Here is a 21,362-nt window from a genome sequence, read left to right as displayed (position 1 = left end):
TTGTAGGCTGAGCTGAAAAGCTGTGTGTGTGTGTGGACTGCTTAACCATAGAAACCACACACACAGACCAGAATGAGCGAGTCAGATTATGGGAAGTCCCTCTCTCTCCACTCTGCCCTGAGGTTTGGTGATGCAGTTTCCTCCCTGCGTGTGATTGGCTGCAGTTTCTATGGCTGTGCTGAGAGACTGCGGAGGCGTCTGATGTCAGGTGTGATGTCATGTTTCCCTTTATTGTAGCCACAGTAAAGCCCTACTCTAACCATGATAGTATGTGTGTGTTGATCTGAGCCCTACAGACGCACACAGACACACACACACAAAGCTGCTCGAGTCCACAGTCAAACCAAAGTCCGGCTGTGGCCCCGCGGTGTCGTGAAGCTGAATATCTGTGCCGTCCAATCAGGAAGCGCCTGTTCTGACCACGACAGCGTTCCCAGCTCCCTGTTTTCCAACCCGAACCTCTTAAAGCAGTTTTTTTAAATCTGAGGTGGGCAAAAGGGGAAGGGGGCAAAAGGGAGACCCCACCCCCACCAAAGAAAAAGAATTTGCCCTTTCTGTGACTGACTGTGTGTTAAACCCCACCTAGCTGCCACTCCACGGGTGTTAAAACAAACGCACCAGATAACAGGTGATAATGAGTTAACCCGGCTCAGGTTAAATCAGTGGCTCTCAAACTGTGGGACACGAAGCAGAACTGAACAAATGTGAGGTCTCAAAACTCGATAAGAGAAAAAAAAAGCTTGAACTTTTAGGTTTGAGACCCACTGGGTTAAAAGTTCACTCCTATCTCCTCGTCTGTCACACCCCCCGTCCCCTGAATACACAATAACTCCCCCCCCCCGGTTTTTTAAACAATATAAATATAAAACTCTGATAGCAGTGGCCTTTTGTCGCTGCAGCTCAACGGTCAAAGAGAAGGCAAGGGTGAGAAGGCAAAGGCTGAATTATACTGGTAATAATATGCCCATTAGAATATATACACATATCTTTACCATTAAAAATAGTAGGATTCTCCTGATTTGTATCAAATGACCATATTGAAATATAATATTTGAATTCAATATATATTTGAATAAAATATATATGTGTAGATTTCCTTATTCTGTATCTTTTATAAAAGCAGAAGGCATGGTGGGAGGTCGGGGGAGGTCAATAAAACTCAAAGAAAAAAAAAAAGGCACAAACTTCCTGTTCTTTAAAACGGGCACATTTCTGTTTCAAACGGTGAATAAAACATTGTAAAAAATAAGCTGTTATAGCAACATCTCATTGAAGGTTTGCCTGAGTTAACCTTGATGCTCGACATTCATTTCATACCCCCCCCCCCCCCCCCCCCCCCCCCCCAGACAATTCGCTGCTCTTAAAAAAAAGAAAAACCATCAGGTGAACAGATTACATCCAAACACAGAAAGCCCTCAGATCACTGCAGAAATGCCCTAAAACAGCGTCCATGTCCTTGAGAGGCACAAACGTCTCGACAGTGTGGAAACAGTAACAATGATCAGGGGAATGCAGCACAGACTCAATCTCAGCGTTTGGGGCTCAAACACTACAAGCGCCCTCAAACCTTCAGAAAGCCCCTCGGAGATTGTGTGAAGCCACACAGGAGGAACCTTCAGTATCCTCGAGGTCGGTGCACCAGCTCTGCCCCCCCCCCCCCCCCACACACACACAATTGTTTCTGTGTGTGTGTAATTACAGCCTTGCTAGTGGAAAAAACTGGAGAGAAGTATCCGCTGCTCTCCTCCCAGATCCGGCTGGTTCTGCTGTACAACATCGAATCCATCTACAAATAATCTGGATGACAGGTCGGGGGTCGAGAGGTCAAAGTCAGTTCACGAAAGCCTTCCTCTCCTTTTCAGCTTCCGTTCATCTACCGTCTGTACAGTGAACGGGGACGAGGAGGCTGCTCGGGTTCGCGGCATCCCCGCTGATTGCTGAGCTCTTTCTAATCAACTCGAGTCTGTCTGAGATCCTTCAGAGCGAGGTCAGTTTCATTTTTAGCTCGCTGCCCTCCATCCTGTAAACGACTGCATGGTGATGGGTGCAGACAGAGGCACTTCTATCGTCTTTATCAGGGTGGGTAAAGTCTTTAAACCAGGAACTGTCTGTTACAGTGAGAATGAAGGAGAGAAGGGAAAATATCTGTTTCTACTATCCGGGTCTGTGGACTCCTGTTCCGGGAGGGGGACCCATAAATCTCATTAAAGACATAATCTGGGCACACGTGTGACGTGAGGGGCGGGGCATGGCAGACCTTACTGGCACTACGAGGGCGCGGAGGGATTGAGGCAGTGTGCAAATGGGTATTAAGAGTAGACGCCCTCTCTGCAAGGCTCTAATGTTTAAAAAGGAAAAGTTTGGTTATCTCTTAGTGTTCGAGTCGCAGGAGAGACGACGTCCGCCGTGTCTGACGAGATACGAGGAGCACGAGGGCGTCTCGCCTTACTGTACATTACAGGCAACACAAGCTTTTACATACATCATAATGCCGAGCAGCGACCTGCTGACAGTACTGACCGCCAAGACCCGACGGTGCATAAACGGTGACGAAACCTGAAAGTCAAATGTTTGTGGATCATATGCAGGAAAATATTTTGTTCTGCTGTGTAATTAAAGAAGTGGCCAATAACTCCTTTAATTATTGCACAAAAACACACAATCCTGCACATGATGCACACACACACGTTCAGATAAAAGCCGAAGAACTAAATCCAAGTGTTTAAACTTTCAGTTTTGGCTCCATTTAAGCATCGAATGAAGTCTCCGAATCAAAACCTGCTACGTTTGCGACTGCTGCCGAGGACCGACGAGACTTTCTGGTCGAACCCGAACGATCAAAGGTTTTGTCTCCGAGTCAGATCCTCCGTGTGGGCGTGGAGCTCAGCAGCCAGGGTTTTCCAGAGACAGCTGCGCCGTGGCCCTCTGCAGCTCGGAGCTCGCTCTGCGCTGAGTGGGAGGTGGTGGCAGCATCAGGCCCAAAATAACCCCCTCCCCTCTTCCTCCTCCATTCTCTACCTCACTTCCTCTTCTCTCCACCTCCTCCTCTCCCTCAGCCCTCACTTTCTTGTCCTCCGCCTCATCCCGCTCTCCATCTGCCTCCATCTTCTGGTCTTTGCTCCAGCGGCGCTTGAAGCGAAGTTTGAGCGGGATGCAGCGCGTGCCTCCGGGGCTGATGGGGGCCGCCTGGCTCCCCGGCTCGCTCTTCACACCGATCAGAGGGAAGGCCAGACCGCCGCCGCTGCCGGGAGGAGGTGTGGCAGGAGTCTTGAAGACTTCATCATCGGGGTCGTCGTCAGGGTTACCGTGCTGAGGAAGAGGAGCAGAGGGGCTGCTGCTGTTCCCGTTAGCCTGATGATGGTTGTTGAGCTGATGGTAATTGTTGTGCTCAGCTGTCGGGGTGAACATATCGCCTTCATCATTGTGGTTCATCTCGTCTTCCTCGCTGATGTCGGTCACCTCCACATCTTCTTCTGACTCGATGTCTGAAATGGGCTCCACCTGCAGAGGAAGAAGGTTTTTTTATATTTTTGCAGACACTAAACACCCAAACTAATGAGATGAAACTGTAAAGTTTAAAAAGAGTTGGTCACAGAACGTGTTTTCTACTGTTTCAAATCAACCTGTCCTGCTCTAATTAACGGTTGGAGGTATCAGGACAATTCCAGCTTTTCTGACCCAGCCTGAAGAGAAGATTTCACCAAAGTTCAGAGATTTGTAGCTTTTGTGAATTTGCCTGTTTGAATTTCTGGACTCAAATCTGTGGGCACCAAGTTACGCTGTAATCTTACAGGATGTGATGTAATCTCAGTTTTGACTCGTGCATGTGTTCGGAGACTCACCTTGATCTTAGGCGGTCCGCTCAGGAGAGAGCTGGTCATATGACCAGACCCAGTAAACGAGGAGGACTGGCTGGAGGAAGAAGAGGAGGAAGCTGCCAGTGAGCTTCCTGCTTCCCTCTGCTTGCGTCCAAGCGGAGGTGGCTGCAGCTTGAACTTGAACGGCGATGGGTGCTGGTGCCCCTCCTCCCCACCTCCCGGCTGCTGGCTGAGTGAATGAGAGACCGGCATGGGTGGGCCGTGGAGGTGATGTGCAGCGGCTGGTTTCTCGAGGGTGGGGCGGTGGGGCTGCGGGATGACGATGTTGGGGTAGTGGAGGAATGCTCGGGGGCTAAGGTGGTAGTTGTAAACGGACTGGGTGTGAGCCTGTAGGTAGTGCTTCATGTCCTCCGGGTTGAAGGAAAAGTGGGAGCCCACCATGGGAGACGACATGGAGGGAGAAGGGGTGTACGCCAGATGGGGAGTGGGGGTCATAGACAGGGCTGGGGAGAGAGTTGGGGCCAGCAGACCCCCAGAGCCGGGTAGAGGGGAGATGGGGAATGGGGACAGAGGCTCTGGATGGACCCTGGGAGCAGGTCTGGGGAGCCCTGGATTTGGAGCTCCACTGTAGACCCTGAATAGAGAATCATGAGGCATGCGAGGAGGAAGGAGACTCCTGAAAGCCCTCTCAGGACCCCCACCCCTGTCCTCTGCACCCACAGCCTCTTCCAGCTCAGAGTTGGTGGAGGTGCCGTCGCTGCAGTCGCTCACGGAGCCGCGGGCCATGCGACGGCCCATGCTGCTGAATATGCCCGGGCTGCGCAGCTCTTCACTGGAAGAGAGGACCTCAGATGGTGTGGAGGGGGGAAAACGGAAGTGGGTGCCCCCGGTTGGCACGGGAGGGGCGCTCTGGGGAACTCCTCGGCCTGTGAGGAAGAAGAGCAAAAATCAAACTGATGTCAACTAAATAGTAACTTTATCTGTGACGTTTGGATAAAAGACACTATAGAAATGCACATATCCCACATCCATATATACTTCCATACAAGCATCTGGTGTGGAGGACTAAAGCAAAGCTAAATGTATAAAAATGAGTTTTCAGCAGCTGTTAAAACAAATTCAGCCGACCTGACGGGCGCAGGAAGGCTGGTCCAAAGTATAGGTGTGGATTTAAAAGAAGAGCACGGAGCGGCTAAAAGACCCAAAACAGATACAGGTAGAGACCATCCAGCTGGCCATGTGGGACTGGTGTGTCGAATTAATAAGACTTTTTAAATTAATTATGATTATTGGCCAGTGAAGGGAAGCAGGAACAGGAGTAACATGTAAGCACTGTGGACTAAGTGAGGAGGACTGGGACAGGCACATAAAAAGTGAATTACAGTCCAGCTTGTGTAACAGAAACACTGAAGGACTTCCCTTTGATTTTTATGTTTCTAAATTTGCATAAACGCTCGTCTAAAGCTGAAGAGAATGAGAAAAGTCTGTAATGACAGGAGGTTTGATTTTATCCAGAGGGTCAGAGAAGCACACAAAGAAAACAGCGGGTTACACTCAGCCACAAGTTCCCTTCTCCTTCATCCCCCCTCCTCTCCCTCTCCTCGCGCCAGGGAGACTGTGGCACTGCAATAAATTCTTGGCATCCGAGCACGTGCCAGAATTAAATATTGGAAAAGTTGCTCTTACTGCCATCACAAACATGGGCTGGGCTCTTCTGTTTTTTATTTTTTTCCAGAGCTGCTGAGTGAGGCTTTTAAGCACACATCTGCCATGTGTGTGTCAGAGATGACGAGCGCGTGCGTTTATCCAGCACGTATGATTGCAGCGTCTGCGCTCGTCGATCGATCCAGATTGACGTGGGCGTGTGTGTGTGTATGTGTGTGTGTGTGACCATCGCATGAAACCATCGAATCACAACATGTCAGTGTGTGGGCCACATCACACAGAGGCTATAATTAAATTTTCGTGCTGCACTTATGTCACCCAGAATCCAACGCTCCATATGGGCCGTGTTTACACTGGGTGGCCGGGACCAGAACGAGAGTCGGCTTTGAGACCGGGGAGAAGCTGGGACGTGGCACACTCGTGTCTCTCACACACACACACACACACACACACACACACACACACACACACACACACACACACACACACACACACACACACACACACACACACACAGCATCTTTAACTAGGATGGCATCCAGCTCAGATTAAACCAAAAAGGCTTGAGTGAACGTTCTGTAACCGAGGCAGGCTGGATTAGTACGTTTCAGTCTTTACCTACAATATTTGTCTTTGGCGAGTAAATTAGTGAGGCCCCCCCACCACACAGACTGGAAACTTTCTCAGACAATAATATTTGAATGTCTGTTATATACACTCTTTTGGGCTTTGTCGGCTCTAAAAAGATTCTTTCTCCCATTTCAAACCAAAGTGGGGGCACTGAAAAAATGAGATTTTGATTCACAGTAGAACAGAAACTTCTGTTCATCGCAAACACGTTTACCATCTTTACTGAGAACGAAGAGAAAAGTCGACTCCGGTTGTCTTTAGAAGGCGTGTTGGCCGTTTACGCCCAAAGGCCTAAACCCTGTTTCTAACGCTCTCCTGCAGACGTCCCTTTTTTCTTTCCACACTTGAAAACACGTTGCTAAAAAAAAAAAATCCACCAGCTTCTGTTTGCATTAATCCAAGCACCAGAAGCCCTGGTTAAAGGCCCGGTGTATAAATCAACAGATACATTTCATATAAATAGAGCTGCAAGAGCTGAACGAGGATCATGAGTCAACCCTGTGAAGGGGGGGGGGGGGGGGGGGGGGGGGGGGGGGGCACGAGACCCTTAGATTGTCAATGAGGACCGTGCAGCCTCTAAGATAACCAACAGGTAGGAGGGGTATCATCCTCTTATATAAACACTGTGCACAGACTAACACGAGGTGGTGGGGCGGCTCTGGGACAGCTTGCCAGACGCAGGTACTGCAGCAGGTCTCAGCACATTGGCTGGTTCTGCAACATGTGACAGACTCATCAGTCACTGCCTGCGGTTAACTTGGCAGCATGGCGGCTCGGTGGTTAGAAAAGGCTGCAGATCCAGCCTTTCTGTGAGGAGTCTGCACGGTGTCCCCGTGCTTGTGCAGGTTTTCACTGGGAGCTGCCTTTTCTTTGGCCAGCTCAAAAACACGTTGGGTTAATGCCCATCTGTTCCTGCAAAACAGATTCCTAATCTCAGCACTTCCTGCTACTATACAAGCTTTATTTATCCCAAAAGATGGGAAATTCCTGTTACAGCAGCCATAAATTAAAAATCCCCACAGCTAAACAGTTTTTTTTTTTTTTTTTTAAAAAGGTGAGTGCCTTAAACTTTGAACTTTAGGAGGTGACATTGGTGCATAAAAGGGTCACCAGGTCAGGATTTATTCCCGGATTAACGTGCAATTCTGACTGAAGTTCGCCTCATAAAGTAAAGCTAACCTCCCATTCTTGCCGGCCCATGGCCTCCACTTTGGGACATGATGTTTTCATGGTCTCTGCAAACCAAATATTATAATTCAGGGTTCGTCCTACAGATACAGATCCTGTCAGTCACAAAAGGAGGCTTGTCCTCCCACCAAAAAAAGTTTTTCAAAGGGTTAATTTACTCAAAATTAATATTTGCTAATCAAATGGTCAAAAAAATAACACCAAAACACTTCTTTTAGGCAAAGTAACACACTCATTACAGGTGAACCAATTATGCCTAGTCGCCCCCAAAGGCTCACTCTGAGCCAGGAAAAACCCTGTGACTGGAAATAAGTCAGTGAACACACCTGAGCCCATATCAATGAAGGGGTAATTGACCAGCACCAGCTTGTTGAAGTTGAACTTGTAGGTGAACCTCTTCCCTTTGGTCTTGTGTAGGATCCTCTTGTTGTAGTAGTATCTGAAGAGAGAGCACAAAAAGGATGTTATGTCCCAGAATACTAACACCTCCAAGCAGCATGCAGTAAAACTTTGTTATAGCCTCACACCAAAGAGTGTGAAACCAGGATTAGCACCGTGCTGAACTGCCACAGAACAATAAAATACCAGTGATTATTCACATCAACACATCTCCACGGTTCCCTGTGACCCACGAGCATCAAATCTGTCCCTTTGTGGACATCTAAACCAACCTTCTTCTAGCAGCTCTGCATGGTGGTGTAACATGGATGAAGATTTTCAGCTCTCCAGGAGCATAAAACACCAACAGCAGCTGCATTTGACCTCAGGGTCACGAATGATCTTTACCTCAACAAGACTTTCATGTTTAACGTGGATTTGCATGCCTTATGTTACAAAATCAGGTGTTTTTTGCCACAGTGAATTAAATCAACAGACAATAAGACCAGAGCGCGGCTCTTCCTCCCCGCCTCGTAGCTTTACAGTGTTCAGTGTACAGCGCACAATTAAACAAGCTGTTCACAGTTAAATTCCAGCTTTCTCTGGGATTACTTCAGGAAGTGAGACAGCCATTCAGACTCAGTCTTACCCAGGCGGCTCCATTAGTAAGGCTGCATTAGTCATCAACACACACAGCGATGCAGAGGAGTGAACAGCGAGCTCTGAAAGACGATAAAATGGCTCCCTGTGACTCACCGATAGCCTCAGGACCAAACTACATTCATATTTCGCTACACAAAAACTTCAGCATCAGTGTCTCATTCAGCTGTGACTGGCCACTTTGCTGTGAGAAATCTAAGAGGTTATTCATCATTTTCAGCAGCATCACGTGCAGATGAGCTCAGCTGTGACATATGAACGGAGAAATATGGATCTGTGTGATTATGGATCTAAAAATAAGCCTCTTAGTGTTAATAAACTGCACCGAGCTGCTCTCCAGTGTTGGAGAAAAAACGCTGTGAGTATTTCAGCCTGTGTAACTGCCTCTAATGCAGCCATTGATTCATTTTTTTTGTATACATCCATTCATCTAAAAAGATCAATAGTTTACTCGTGGACAAATAAATAACATGTACGAATAATACAGCCAAACATGTGCAGGTGAAACTGCAGTAATAAATTTATATTAGCTGTGCAGTGATGTAACAGCGAAGTGAACTGTTCCTCCAATGAGTCACGCTACAAGTGACAGGAAAACAATAATCGCGGATGTGATATTAGTCGTAATGATGAAGCTGCTCCTGTGTGAGTATTAGTCAGTGGAGTCTGGAACAATGGAGAACAGCAGCGTGAACCAGGAGCCCATCCAGAGGGCCTCCTCTGACTGTCGACTGCTACACACACCCACACAGATGTGATGCACATGCACGCACACACAGTACTACAGGCAGATATACAGCAGGCACAAAGGCTCAAACATACAATGCAGGCAGAAAACATGCAAGCAACAACAAAAACTACTGACATGCAAAGCACATCAGAAATAATCTGAGATCCACAAACGTGAAAAACAAAGTGCACCCGCTTTCAGTTCTCAGGATTGACGTATGAGGACACGAGAACTCAGCCGGTTCTTACGGGTTCTAAAACGACTCTGTTATCCATCAGTTTAGGATCCCCGGCTCTATCCTGGGAGGAAACAACTCCTGTAGTGTTGAGTAAGGAAGGAAGGGCATCTGGAGCAACAATCTTCAAATTAAATGTGAATTAGTGAGCCGCTGAGAACAGCTTTTATGGCAGTTTATTCTGACACAGCCAACAGACGCTTTCCTGTTTACAACTTCACATCACAGAGAGAGCAACATACAAAATAAGAATTACTTTAGTCGACCCAAATACTGTTCACCTAATCACACACATCTCAAATGTTTCTCATATGTTGCAGGGCTAATGTAAATTAACTGGACTCAACCTACCGGACATTAAAAAGTCAGTGTTGGCCATTTAATAAACCAAAATATTTATTAAACCTGAGTAAATTAAACCCTGCACACTGATTACAGCCTCACAGCAATAAAGATTTTTATTTCCTCCTTCCTTCTGAAAAGTAGCTGATGTGAAATATAAAGTCTTTGCTCAATCAGATGGCGCGTACTGCTATCTGCTCCAACACCTGAGAACTATGTAGGTGAAACACAGGGGTGTGCAGGTAAAACCCAGCGCAAACACTAAAGGTAGATAAACTCAAGACAGTATACACACACAGACACGCGCGCGCACACACGCGCAGCATTGAATGGGAGAATCTGTGTGTGCCGTTAAAGCTGGTGGACATAATGTTCACGGACATGACAAATGGAAACACTTTGAACAAAATCAGGGAAAAGGGCCAGGCACATGTGTGTGAAAGACACACACACACACACACACACACACACACACACACACACACACACACACACACACACACACACACACACACACACACACACACACAGTACTGAGTCAATATGGGGCAGCCATTCTCACATTGTGGGGCCCCAGTTCTCTCGAGGCCTCGTGCTCTTTGAACGCCATTTGAACTTCCTTCAAACAAACTAGAAAGGACTTTGGACTGTGGAGAACTTCTGTGCATTGAACACACGTGTAGATGTAAAGGAGCCCGAACGCACGAGCTCGACGAGAAGCGCCGTTCGAATAAACATGCGCGCGTGTACCGATGCACGTTTGCTTCAAACGGCTGCAAGAAGCATCAATCAAAGATGAAGAGGACGTCAGAACTAATTAACCGCTCGTTGTTAAAAAGGTTTAGAAAAACCACAGGAAAGAAATCCACAGCAGAGCCTGGCTCCAGCTGCTGCTTGATGTAAAACACTGAGAGCGGGGAGAAAGTAGCTGCTGGGATATCAGACTGACTGTTAATATACTGTTAATTCTCTGCCGGCTTAGTTCCTTCATGGGGATCAAAACCATGTAATGCCCACGCTCACTTTGGGCCTATTTTTGTGTATTAGCAACAAGTTAATATGTTTCAGTTAACTGTGGCGATCAAAGGGGCTCCCAGTTTATCAGTTTCAGACCGACCTTTAAAGACAATGCTGCCAAATATTTGTGTTTTTTCCCCTGGCTTTAAGAGGGGTCTCTGGGGAGGGTAGCTGCACATGTGGGTACCATCAGCCTGCATACAGGCAATGAGTCCCTGTTTTATCTATGAGTCCTTTGTGCAGTCTCCTGTTATTTAGGACCATTCGATAAACAAAAATGTGTTTTATGATTGAGTAAATGAAACTGCACTTCAAAAAGGACATGTATAAATCTTTATTACAGCCTTGGTGACTTTTCTTATTTAACTTATTAAAGAAAACTTGCACCAAAAGAATTCTAAGTATTAACTGCCTTTAAATATATTAAGCTTGAAGAAGAATAATTAAGCTTGAATTTTAACTGAGGGGTTAAAATTCAAACTTTTTGATATACACTGACCTCTTACTGACTGATTTACTGTGTATTTAGTCCCAGTTAACCAGCTAGTCCCGGTCCCTCCCATCTTCCCCACTGCCTGGCTCAATGGCCTCGACATCACTGAGCTTCTTCTCCAGAGATGATCCTGCCTTAAAGTCAGACTCACTAACTCTAAGGTCTTGGACCACAGCTATCAGCGGTAGGCCTTTTTCTGCCTTCAGATCGGCTGCAGGCTCTGAGGATAGTGTTTATAAGAACCACCAACAGAAAGTGGAGAACTGCTTTATGTGGTGTTAAGCTGAGCTCAGTGAGACTGCAGAGGAGTGTAAGGACTACCGGTGCCAGCTGCAGTCCAGGACGGTGGCGTTGGAGTTCAAATATAAAGACTCACTGGCAGCTAACTGCACTGCTCAGTTGGTGCCATCGCATCTCTGACTGAGTTCTGTTCTTTGCTTCACATCACAGTGGGAGCACTCTTATTTTGAAAATCGACCAGATTGTCTGCCATTCCTGGGTCTGACTTCCTGCCCTCTTCATATGCTCTGTGCAACTTTCATTTCAGACACGAGTGACTGACATGAAGAGGACGGCTACTTGTGAAATGCAAGCACCCCTGCAGGGTGGGTGCAATTAGCTAAATGTGCATTGAAAAGCATTGCTGCTGTGTCTGTTTTTTGTCTGGCTTTATGCATTTGCCCAATAAAAAAAAAAAAAAAAAAAAAAAAAAAAAAGTGGATATATGCACATGCATAGGTGTGCACATATGTGCAACCCACCCCATCTATCCCACCACAATGGGAACCTGAAAATCAGTCAAACGCCGACTTCTGCTGCTGCACTGTTTCTTTATTGTTAGGTGAGCCAACAACCAATCAGTGCTGCAAAACAAATACCTGATCCTAACTTAAAATATCATTATCACATTCTGATCAACAAACCGGTGTTTGAACACAAGCATGGAAAGAACTGCTTTAAATATGCAGGCACATGAGGTTATGCTGGAAAAAATAAAGTTTAAGCAACAAACAACACAGATGGGCTGGAGGAGGACTGACATATAACAAGGTGCTAAGTGTTTGTGTGTGCGTGCGCGCGCGTGTGTGTTTGTGGGAGCGTGTGTGCGTGGTGACGAGGCAGCACAACTAGTCATCACCATAGCAAACTATATCCCACACCAACCTACAACACAGGAGGCGACACAAATGACTGTGTGTGTGTGTTCACGAGAACAGACTGGAAGCTAAATAAAAATTTGCAGCATCCCACATGTGCTCTGCACAGGGTGAAGGTGTGTGTTTCTAAATCGGCTGACACCCTCGAGTTTCAGCACGCCGCGCAGATGCACAAATCACGACTACACACCAGTTGTTTTCGTTCCTTTTCTTTCACCTCACAAACTGTTGTAAATCAAACAAAATCACCAAAGTTACAAAAAAAGAAGCCAGAAATACAGAAATAAATGAGCTCAAACTAAGTGGGAAATGCAGCCAAAGGTCTTTAAGATGAGTTATTATTGAACGATGAATGGAAGTCTGGAAAGATGAAGAAGAAAAACATTTTTTCTGGTCTATAGTGCATCAGTCTGGTCTCTCTCAGTGCAGCATAATATAAAATAGAGTTCATGGCAAACTATGACGACAGCCTATTTTCAAAATATCCTTTGAATTTGTTTTTAACACCTACAAGTGCAAATGAATAGAAAACTAAACACAGACTCATGATAATTTAAGAATAAATGATGCTGCAGTTCTGCTGTGTGTGGACAGTGTTATCCTTAACCCCATGGTCTGATGTACTTTCCTCCCCTCAAATAGGCTCCATTTTAAAATCAATCCAGCATGCTTTCCTGAGTTTATCACAGAGTCCATCTGAGGTTCAACACAAGCTGCTGCAACTTAACCTTTACTGATGAAACGGTCCCCTGTGCTACGGTTAGCTGTTAGGAACACATGACCTAAATATGAGGCTTAATATTAGCATCAGTCCACACCAGTCTTACTAAGCACAGGTAAAACCTTTAATACCGTTTAGACTGAAGAACAGAGCCGAGAAAAGCCAGCTGGTTTTCATTGGTGTTAATAGATCAACAAGTATGATCCACCCCGGCTCTGCGGTCCTGTCGTAGCATGGGCTTACATCAGGTGTACCAAGGCTAGGCTGCGGTGAGAAAAGTTTCCACAGTAGTACAAAAAGGTCATGGCTAAGCCATGACCTTAGGTCTGTGTTAGACCTAAGCTTACTTTAAGCTTAGTTCCAGGGTGGTTACTTTGGGATGTCAGTGGTGACCAATTTAATTCTTTTAAAAACAAAAAGAAAAACTAATATTGAAAGTCAACACTCAAACCACGAGTAGCTGGTTTTACACCAGTTTACACTGGTGGTCTACATCCAACTACTGCAACTACATCAAAGTACTGCAGCTCTGTGCTGGTTTGTGTGGCTGTCACCTCAGTCATTTACATACCCCATCACAGAGAGGGGTGTGTGGCAACGTAACACCTTAGAACCAACAGGTTACTGTGGTTGTTCAGTAAAATAATCTAAATAACCAGCCAATTTAACCAACTAGTACTCCTGCTGTCAATGAGCAAGGGCAGCAAAGGTTAAAGGTTCAATTTCAGACTTTTTTGTTAAATTTAGGACCAAACCTGTGAAAATATACTCTATGCACAGGTCACTTCAGATAAACTGAAGAATCAGGTTCGGCACTTCCAGGAACACCTTAAACCACTACAAGTTACAATTTTCCTCATCTGCTGTTCAAACGGCACCTTTCATTTCTGTAAAGTAACGAGGAGGCTGGCGAAGGCCTTCTTCATCATCAGCTTCAGGGTTTGCTTGTAAGCTGAGTCTGAGGACTTCAGCACAAGCTGATGTAAGTATTGTGCATCTACACCAACACAAAAAAAACAGCCTGAATGGATCAAAAAATAAAGAAGTTTTAATATCAAGCGCCTTAAAGCAGTTTTACCTCCTCTGCTGATTACATTCACTATATGCTAACAAGGTTAACCGTGACTGGTTGCTGCTGGTGAACTGGACTCTGAGTCAGGCCTGTTCCTGATCTAAAGAGTGAAAACAGTGGCACTGTGTGCCAAAAGCTCCCGCTGTGTCATGAATAAAACATTTCAAACTGAGTTTTGGGGCAATGGCACAAATTTAAAGTGTTTTGTTCCCAACTATGTATTTAAAACATGTTTAAAGAGCTGCGACCACCCCGAGGCACATATTTTATGACCTGCTGATGACAGAAAATGAAGGGATAACAAAAATCTCTGGCTCAAGTTGAACCCAAACCCTTGAGGCACAAGGGGAGGGGGGGCACTGTAATTGATGTTGGTAGTATCAACAAGTTTCAGTCGATGACAAACGTGCCTGAGAATGACAGCAGAGTAGGGTTTAATATTTTTCCCGAAAATGACATGAATCAAATCCCGGGAAATGACGAGCCATTTCCCGGGAATCCCGGGAAAAAGTTTATTGATTTTTTTATTTTAATTAGGCCTTCTGTAGCCTGTGTCGGCCTTAACCTATTGTGATATTGTAGAGGTAGCTTTCCAGCTATGTCCTGTTATGCCCAGTAGGGGGCAACGTTGGCTTGATTAACGCAATAAAACCTACATCTCGACATTCGAGTGCTCGAGCTATGCGGTGTTGTATCGTTCCTCAACACTCCCTTAACAAATATAATTCGAATATTCCTCCATTGTACATGGAATTATACCAAGCTATTTTACAACTGCTGGTGCAAAACAATACGGTTCATTTCCACAGCATTGATAAAGGCTCAGCCACGCTGTCGTGGCGACATCTGTTGCGCTATATCTCCACCAGTGGAACGCTGTAATAGTCATTGAAAAGTTAACTACCGTACTACACTATAATATGGCATAACACAGAGCCTTGAGTAATGCACTACGACTTGGTCATTGCCATTCTGGCAACAGCAAATTTATAACACCGTGTCTGAGGGTTAAAGTAGGTTCGCTGTGAATCGTCTTTTGAAAAACTGGCCAATCCTTATAGCCTAAAAAATATACATTTTACTCAACTCCATTTTAAAAGCGAAATATGTTAAAGCAATCTATTTCATGATCATTTCTTCACCCATTAGGCCCGTATCCTAATTCATGATTGTTAGTAAGCGGCTGCAAACGAGGAAAAGAAACACTCGAAGTTAAACAGATATTTCTTTATTGTTCAGGGCAGGCATATTTTATAGGCTATATAATGCAATATAACAATATATAATATAAAATTATATAATACAAAATGCCTTAGGGTAAACACATTGCCTACGATTTCAACAAATTAAAGAGGAAAAAAGTACAACTGTGTAATACCTCTATTAAAACGCTTGAGATGAAGGCTGAAGCCTTAAACGGAGGCTGAACGTGCCTGAAATGAAGAGTAATGCTTTTCGCATTAAACGAACCCTTCTCTCAATATTTCCTTAAATTTAACATTCTGAAGCTTTCTTTTCTTTCTGAAAGTCAAATCGACGCGCGCGACTTTTTTCCCGGTTTCCCGTCTAACGTTTCCCGGGAAACGGGAAATGGTTCTGATCGCATTTCCCGGGAATCCCGGATCCCGGGATTAAACCCTACAGCAGAGTGAAATGCAGGATGTATTTACCTCTAAGTAAGTAAGGGAGTAAAATAAAGAATAAAACGAGGCACCACAAAGGCACCATCCAGCCTCCAATCACGTGTGGGAGATATTGATCATATATGTGAGCTGCAGTCTTGTGTGAGTGGCCAAAGCTCTGCTGAACATGTTTCTAAAAGTAAAGTGATCCAGCTTTCAGAAGCTAATGTCTGCCTAGAGTGACACAAATAAATCTGCTTTAACCACTAAACTTCCCCCCTTTCCCCCCTCTGCAGTCCCACCTGAGTGCTCGGCTGAGCTTGTCGTAGTTCATCTGCGGCTTACACTTCCTGGCCCCCCACAGGCGGGCCACCTCGTCTGGGTCCTTGATGACAAACTCTCCGTAGTCTCCCTGCCAGGCGATGACATCGTGGTACTCCTCTTTCCGGAGCAGCTCCAGGATGAAGTGCCACAGCTGGATCTGCCTGGAGCCCGGGCTCGACTCCGGCTTGTAGGCCCACTCTGGGAAGGCAAACCCTGGGGGGGTGAAGGAGAGAGGTGCTCAGAGGGATGATCGTGACAAGTAAAGTCTTGTGTTTGAGTCATGTTATTGGTGATCTGCAACTTTTATCCCTCTAAAGCCGTTAATTGTCGGCTGGACTGGACTGCGGCCATTTTGTTGCCAGGGTCAACAAAATAACAGCTGTAAACTGCTTTTGTTTAAAGCTAAAACCAGTCAGGATTTTAAACTATGAGTATAACTGTGACAAAGGAACTGTGCAAGGTTAGGAGAGGGGAGTGTTTGAGAAAGGATACAAGACCTAAGATTGATGGGAGCCAGAAAAACATTAAGAAATCCCTGAACACGTCTCTTTGCACGGCTTTGGTGTCTCAGCAAAAGCTGGTGATGAGCACTTTTGGTTAAATCTGTTCCCACAGATTGCAGTCGTATCAAATCTTCCCCTGCTATCAGCATCAAAGCTGGAAAATCAGCAGTGTTACAACAGATTAACAGGCCTTGAAATATGCACAGACAAAATATAAGCTGTGGCTTTTTATAACTACTATCAGAGCACGAGCTCGCCAGAGCACACGCACCATTATCCGAAAGTTTAAAGTATAGGCTTTGTGTTGTAAAGCAGTGGGTGGCAGTAAAAGACTCAACACCACTTCTACAGAAGGCCAGGCTGAAAGGCTGCATAGCAAAGGCACTGACACACACAAACGCACACACACACCTTATTAGGACCAGATGTGCCTTGGCAATCAGGCTGAGAAAGCTGAGGGTGGGAAACATATGGGCACAATATAACAATGCTAAATTTTGTGAGTGTGTGTGTGTGTTTATGTAACTGTAAAGAAACACACTATCCTAAATACCAAGGTTACAATCAGTTTCCCACACTCTACAAAGTCTGTCATATCTGTACCGCAGTGACAGCGAACTGTTAACGATGTGCCCAAGGCTGCCGTGGCCTGCTGGACCCGGCTCCATTAAACTGCACGGCACACTCGTGCTCATTTAAACTGGGTGCCACTGCATCGCCCTGCTATGCAGAAAACCATCTCATGTATAGGAGTATGCAGCCAACAAATTGGCGCAGTAAACGGGGAGATGCTTATTTCTTCTTATCCTTTATGACCCTGTCAACATGCGAGAGGAAAGCGCTCTGGAGCAGCTCCATAAGAGCAGACAAAAACACAAAAGAACCACCACAGAAAAGAGGAGAAATGCCAGATGAAAACCAGATAAGATGACATAAAAACTGAAAAGAGGGGTATAAGCTCTATAAAAATAAAGACACACCTGGTAAATAAACTGTAGTGTGGAGTGTATGTGGACCTGGCGCCCAGATGTGGATTAAAATCCATTAGGACCTTTTCATTGTGCTCCTCCTGTTTACTGGGAACATTTATGAACAGGATTTCTTTAGGACTGTATTTACATTATTCAAGTTAGGGTTTTGTTTACTTGTGTATAACATGCAAAATCCATAGACAATGAAACCACAGGAAGTACCAGGAGTACCAATTCTTGTGGAATGTGGGTGGATGGGCGGGCTGACGCCTTGCTCCTCGCCATAGAATGAGCTCATTGGTTCGGCTGGATGAGCCAAAATGAAATTAAGCTTCAACGTGTCCCCGCGCCCAGATGAGACTAAATCAAAATCAAATCTAACGCTGGCTAAGAACCTGTGGTTTAAGGCACACCTGAATTCATTTGAATCTGTAGGAAACTGCATTAATGCAGAGCTTTCAAATTATGCCAGTGGCAGGCGCATTTCCCACCTACTCCACCACTCTGCGCCGTCTACTTTTTAATTTTCCTAAAAAAAAAATTTTTGCGCCGTCCGCCTTCTCCGTATCCAGCGCCGTGTGGACGCACGTGACAATATTTACGTTCTTTCAATCTGAGCCATTTGTTTGGTTCACGACTGCCATGTGACTATTCATATCGTCTGCTGCCGTCATGGCTTCGGTCTCGGTCATAAAGCGCCTGCTACTTTGGCATGCCCCCTGCTACTCCAAAACAATTTGAAAGCCCTGTTAATGGCTCGTACTCCCCAAACGTCCAAACATTATGCCCTCCTTTGCAAATCCTTCAGTGGACCTGGGTTGGACCCTCGGATGGGCCAGCTGTCGCCGAAGGTTTGAGGAGAGATCACAACGTTGCTTTTGCATGATTGTTTGAGAATGGAGCCAAACAGTGTGCAGACACTGTGTTTTGATTCTGGCAGATAACATATTTAGCCTGGATGTGTGCACACTTGCTCTTTTCTTTGAAGTCAACAGAACAGGAACAGTAGGTGTCACGTTATCAAAAAAAAGTAAAATGTGTTCCCGATATTTACTTTTTAATCAGGGCAGAAAGGAGCAGTGTTACACTGTTTCTGTCAAAAGGTCATTTTTGCTACTGCAGTGTTTGTATCTGTTTGTGAGTCCTTCACTGTGAACCAGCTGAAAGTGCAACAATGATGGAAACAAATCGTGTGTGAAGGTGTTCTGTGAAGCTTGAGTGGATGACAAACTCCAGAGTGGGTCACATCATCCCTACCTACACACACACACACACACACACACACACACACACACACACACACACACACACACACACACACACACACACACACACACACACACACACACACACCTTTCTCAACACACCATCTGATTTGCTTTCACAAATAACTGCTGTGCTGATGCTGATTGCAGTGCTGCGATGCATTCAAATTCAGACCACAACAGTGCTTACAACCCACTTTGAAACTAGCATGTGTTTTCTCTTATCCACACACAGATGGCATTTTATTAGCAGGTGTAAACGGAGTCAAAGTGAGTCATGGAAAAACTAACCCAGTTGGAAACCAAAGTCCACTATCAGGTGTGCAAAGTGGAACCGGCCCTCACCGTGAATGCATACGTCAGGAAAATAGTGGTGCAAGTATCAGATGCAGAAATAGACTGCATCAGTAATAAATAACCGACCAATACCAGCAGCACCTAACCACAAAAGGCGGTATGTAAACTAAGACCTATGGAGCCATCACTCATACAGAGAGAAAGAAAGCCACAAAAAGGCACTTGGCTGGTGTTTACAATACACAGCATAGCCACATAACAAAGAGTCACATACACATACCACCCAACCATGGAAGCAGATCGTTTAGTGCATGAAAAACTATTCAAAATATCATCACAAGACTTCAAACTTTGCAAACAGCAGCAAGCTGCTCCTTGTGTATCAACATCTGGCTAAATAATAGAGACCCCAGTTGAGCAACGGAGAAATTTGAGAACGTTTTGTTATTCAACACACCTTGGAAGAAGCGCTCATAGCACCGCTTCTTTTACTACAGCTCAAATTAATCCTTATACATCTCATAGTGAGGCCTGGCTGCAGCTTCTCAGTTCATTCACTGTCTGAAACAAGCCATTTTAACTCCACCTCCTTTAAGCCACCTTTCTTTTGATTGGCTGCCCCTCATAATCTTGTGGTTTGAGCAACAGGTAGGCAGTGCTTTTGTGTTCACAGCCAGAGTTATGAATATATTTGGTATATCAGCCCTCACTGATATCACACAGATCCTAGAGTAGAAAAAAAAAAAAAGAAGCCAGAGGTTTTGATTTGCTTGAACCTCTGGTATCCAACACTATACGGTACATATGACAGAAATTAAAGAAAGGTGACATTAAGAACCACTAAATTTCTCATCCGGCTGCTTCTAACATTTATGTTGGCACATGCACATCTAGAAAGGTTCAGGGCTCAGTGCACACAGACATTTATAGTGTAAGTCAGAGAAGGCTAAACTCAAAGACTGGTTCTCAAAGATTTTAATGATCACTTAAAATGAGTTTTCTGACTTTCATTCTCCAGATCTGGTGGCTTTACTTTCAAAAACTAGCTCATTTTTTAAGGCAGCAGCTAACACACTCAGGAAACTTACAGAAGCAATCTTAAGGAAGAGTGAAAAATATCCTGAAAAAACAGGCCTGCTCCTGGTGAGTAATAAACAACATGCTGCTATCTGATGTCCAATGGTGCTCAGAGAGAGAGCCAAAGACAGACGAGCTGGCTGTGATAGCCGCTAACAGCCATTTGAAGGCAGATTACTAATGGGGTACAAGCATATGATTCATACAGTGGACAATAAGGCTCTTGTCACTGGGGACAGGTTAGGCGTTGTGACACAATCACTGCTGAAAAACACACATGTAGTACATGCACAGATACCCGATGACACAACACACAGCAGGGGGGATTAAATCAAAGTGGGCGAGCTAATATCTCGCAAAGTACACAGATACACAACACAGGTTATTGGCGAGAGGTAAGTGGGTTCATGCGTGGGTGCACAGAGCACACAGACAAAGCTCACAGAAATAGCAACCATGCCCACTGCATGTGTGTGTGTTGCAGATGTCCCTGCTGACTCATAGCTCGTTCGTTTTGTCGTTCGCCTTTCACAGATTCCGCCTTTCTCCCCCTCAACGCCGCAGCCATCGCTTCCTTTCTTTATTTCTTTTCTCTTTCATAGCGTCCCTCCCTCCCTCACTCACTCAGCCTCTCCTAAGACACACAGTCTCCTAGCAACAAAAGCTTTTAGCTCTAAAAATAAATGGCAGAGTCACGACAAACAAGACAAAATATTATTCAATTACAGAAACTTGCCAAAAGAGTTCTGAATTTGCGGCGCAGAGCCAGAGCTGCAGGGCGAGGGTGTGATCTGTCTAAAGCCGCCTGGCCAGAAGAGACCGGCTTCACCGTCACACACTGTTTACAAAACACGCGCTGGCCTGTCCTGAAAGCACCGCAGACGCACGCTTTTACCATCGTGATGATAAATCTGCATTCAAACTACTGTACACAGTTTACATCTCATTTCAAGGGACACGCAAGATCTGTTCATTCACTCCTTCTGAACTGATTCAGAAGCAACACAGAGAGATCCAGAGAGCACCGCTGATTGTGCAGCATTTCAACACACCAACAATGAGGGTCCAGCTGAAGGGGCATCTCTTACAGCTGGTGGTTAACAGAGTGAAAGTAAACACAGACATTAAGGCTGAGAGCAAAAAGATGGAGATCAGAAAGACTAAAGCAGCAAGAAAACTCATACAAAGTAACCCCTG

At 45.3% G+C, this 21,362-nt stretch overlaps 1 protein-coding gene across 1 annotated transcript in view; it reads right to left on the bottom strand.

Moving 5' to 3' along the window:
• Positions 1-1,329: 1,329 nt before the first annotated feature.
• Positions 1,330-21,362, bottom strand: part of erf (Ets2 repressor factor) — a 42,703-nt gene continuing 22,670 nt past the window's right edge. The window contains exons 2-5 of the mRNA XM_030741310.1: positions 16,031-16,265; positions 7,628-7,740; positions 3,843-4,744; positions 1,330-3,501 (exon numbers count right to left, since the gene is read on the bottom strand). Coding sequence (XP_030597170.1) covers positions 2,884-3,501; positions 3,843-4,744; positions 7,628-7,740; positions 16,031-16,265 — 1,868 coding nt within the window. The 3' untranslated portion in view covers positions 1,330-2,883. The remainder of the gene's footprint in view (positions 3,502-3,842; positions 4,745-7,627; positions 7,741-16,030; positions 16,266-21,362) is intronic.

The sequence above is a fragment of the Archocentrus centrarchus genome, chromosome 11 (assembly GCF_007364275.1).
Source record: "Archocentrus centrarchus isolate MPI-CPG fArcCen1 chromosome 11, fArcCen1, whole genome shotgun sequence".
In the NCBI taxonomy this organism is placed as follows: Eukaryota; Metazoa; Chordata; class Actinopteri; order Cichliformes; family Cichlidae; genus Archocentrus; species Archocentrus centrarchus.
Note: the sequence above shows the minus strand (reverse complement) of the source record. Positions and strands in the feature narration are given on the sequence as shown.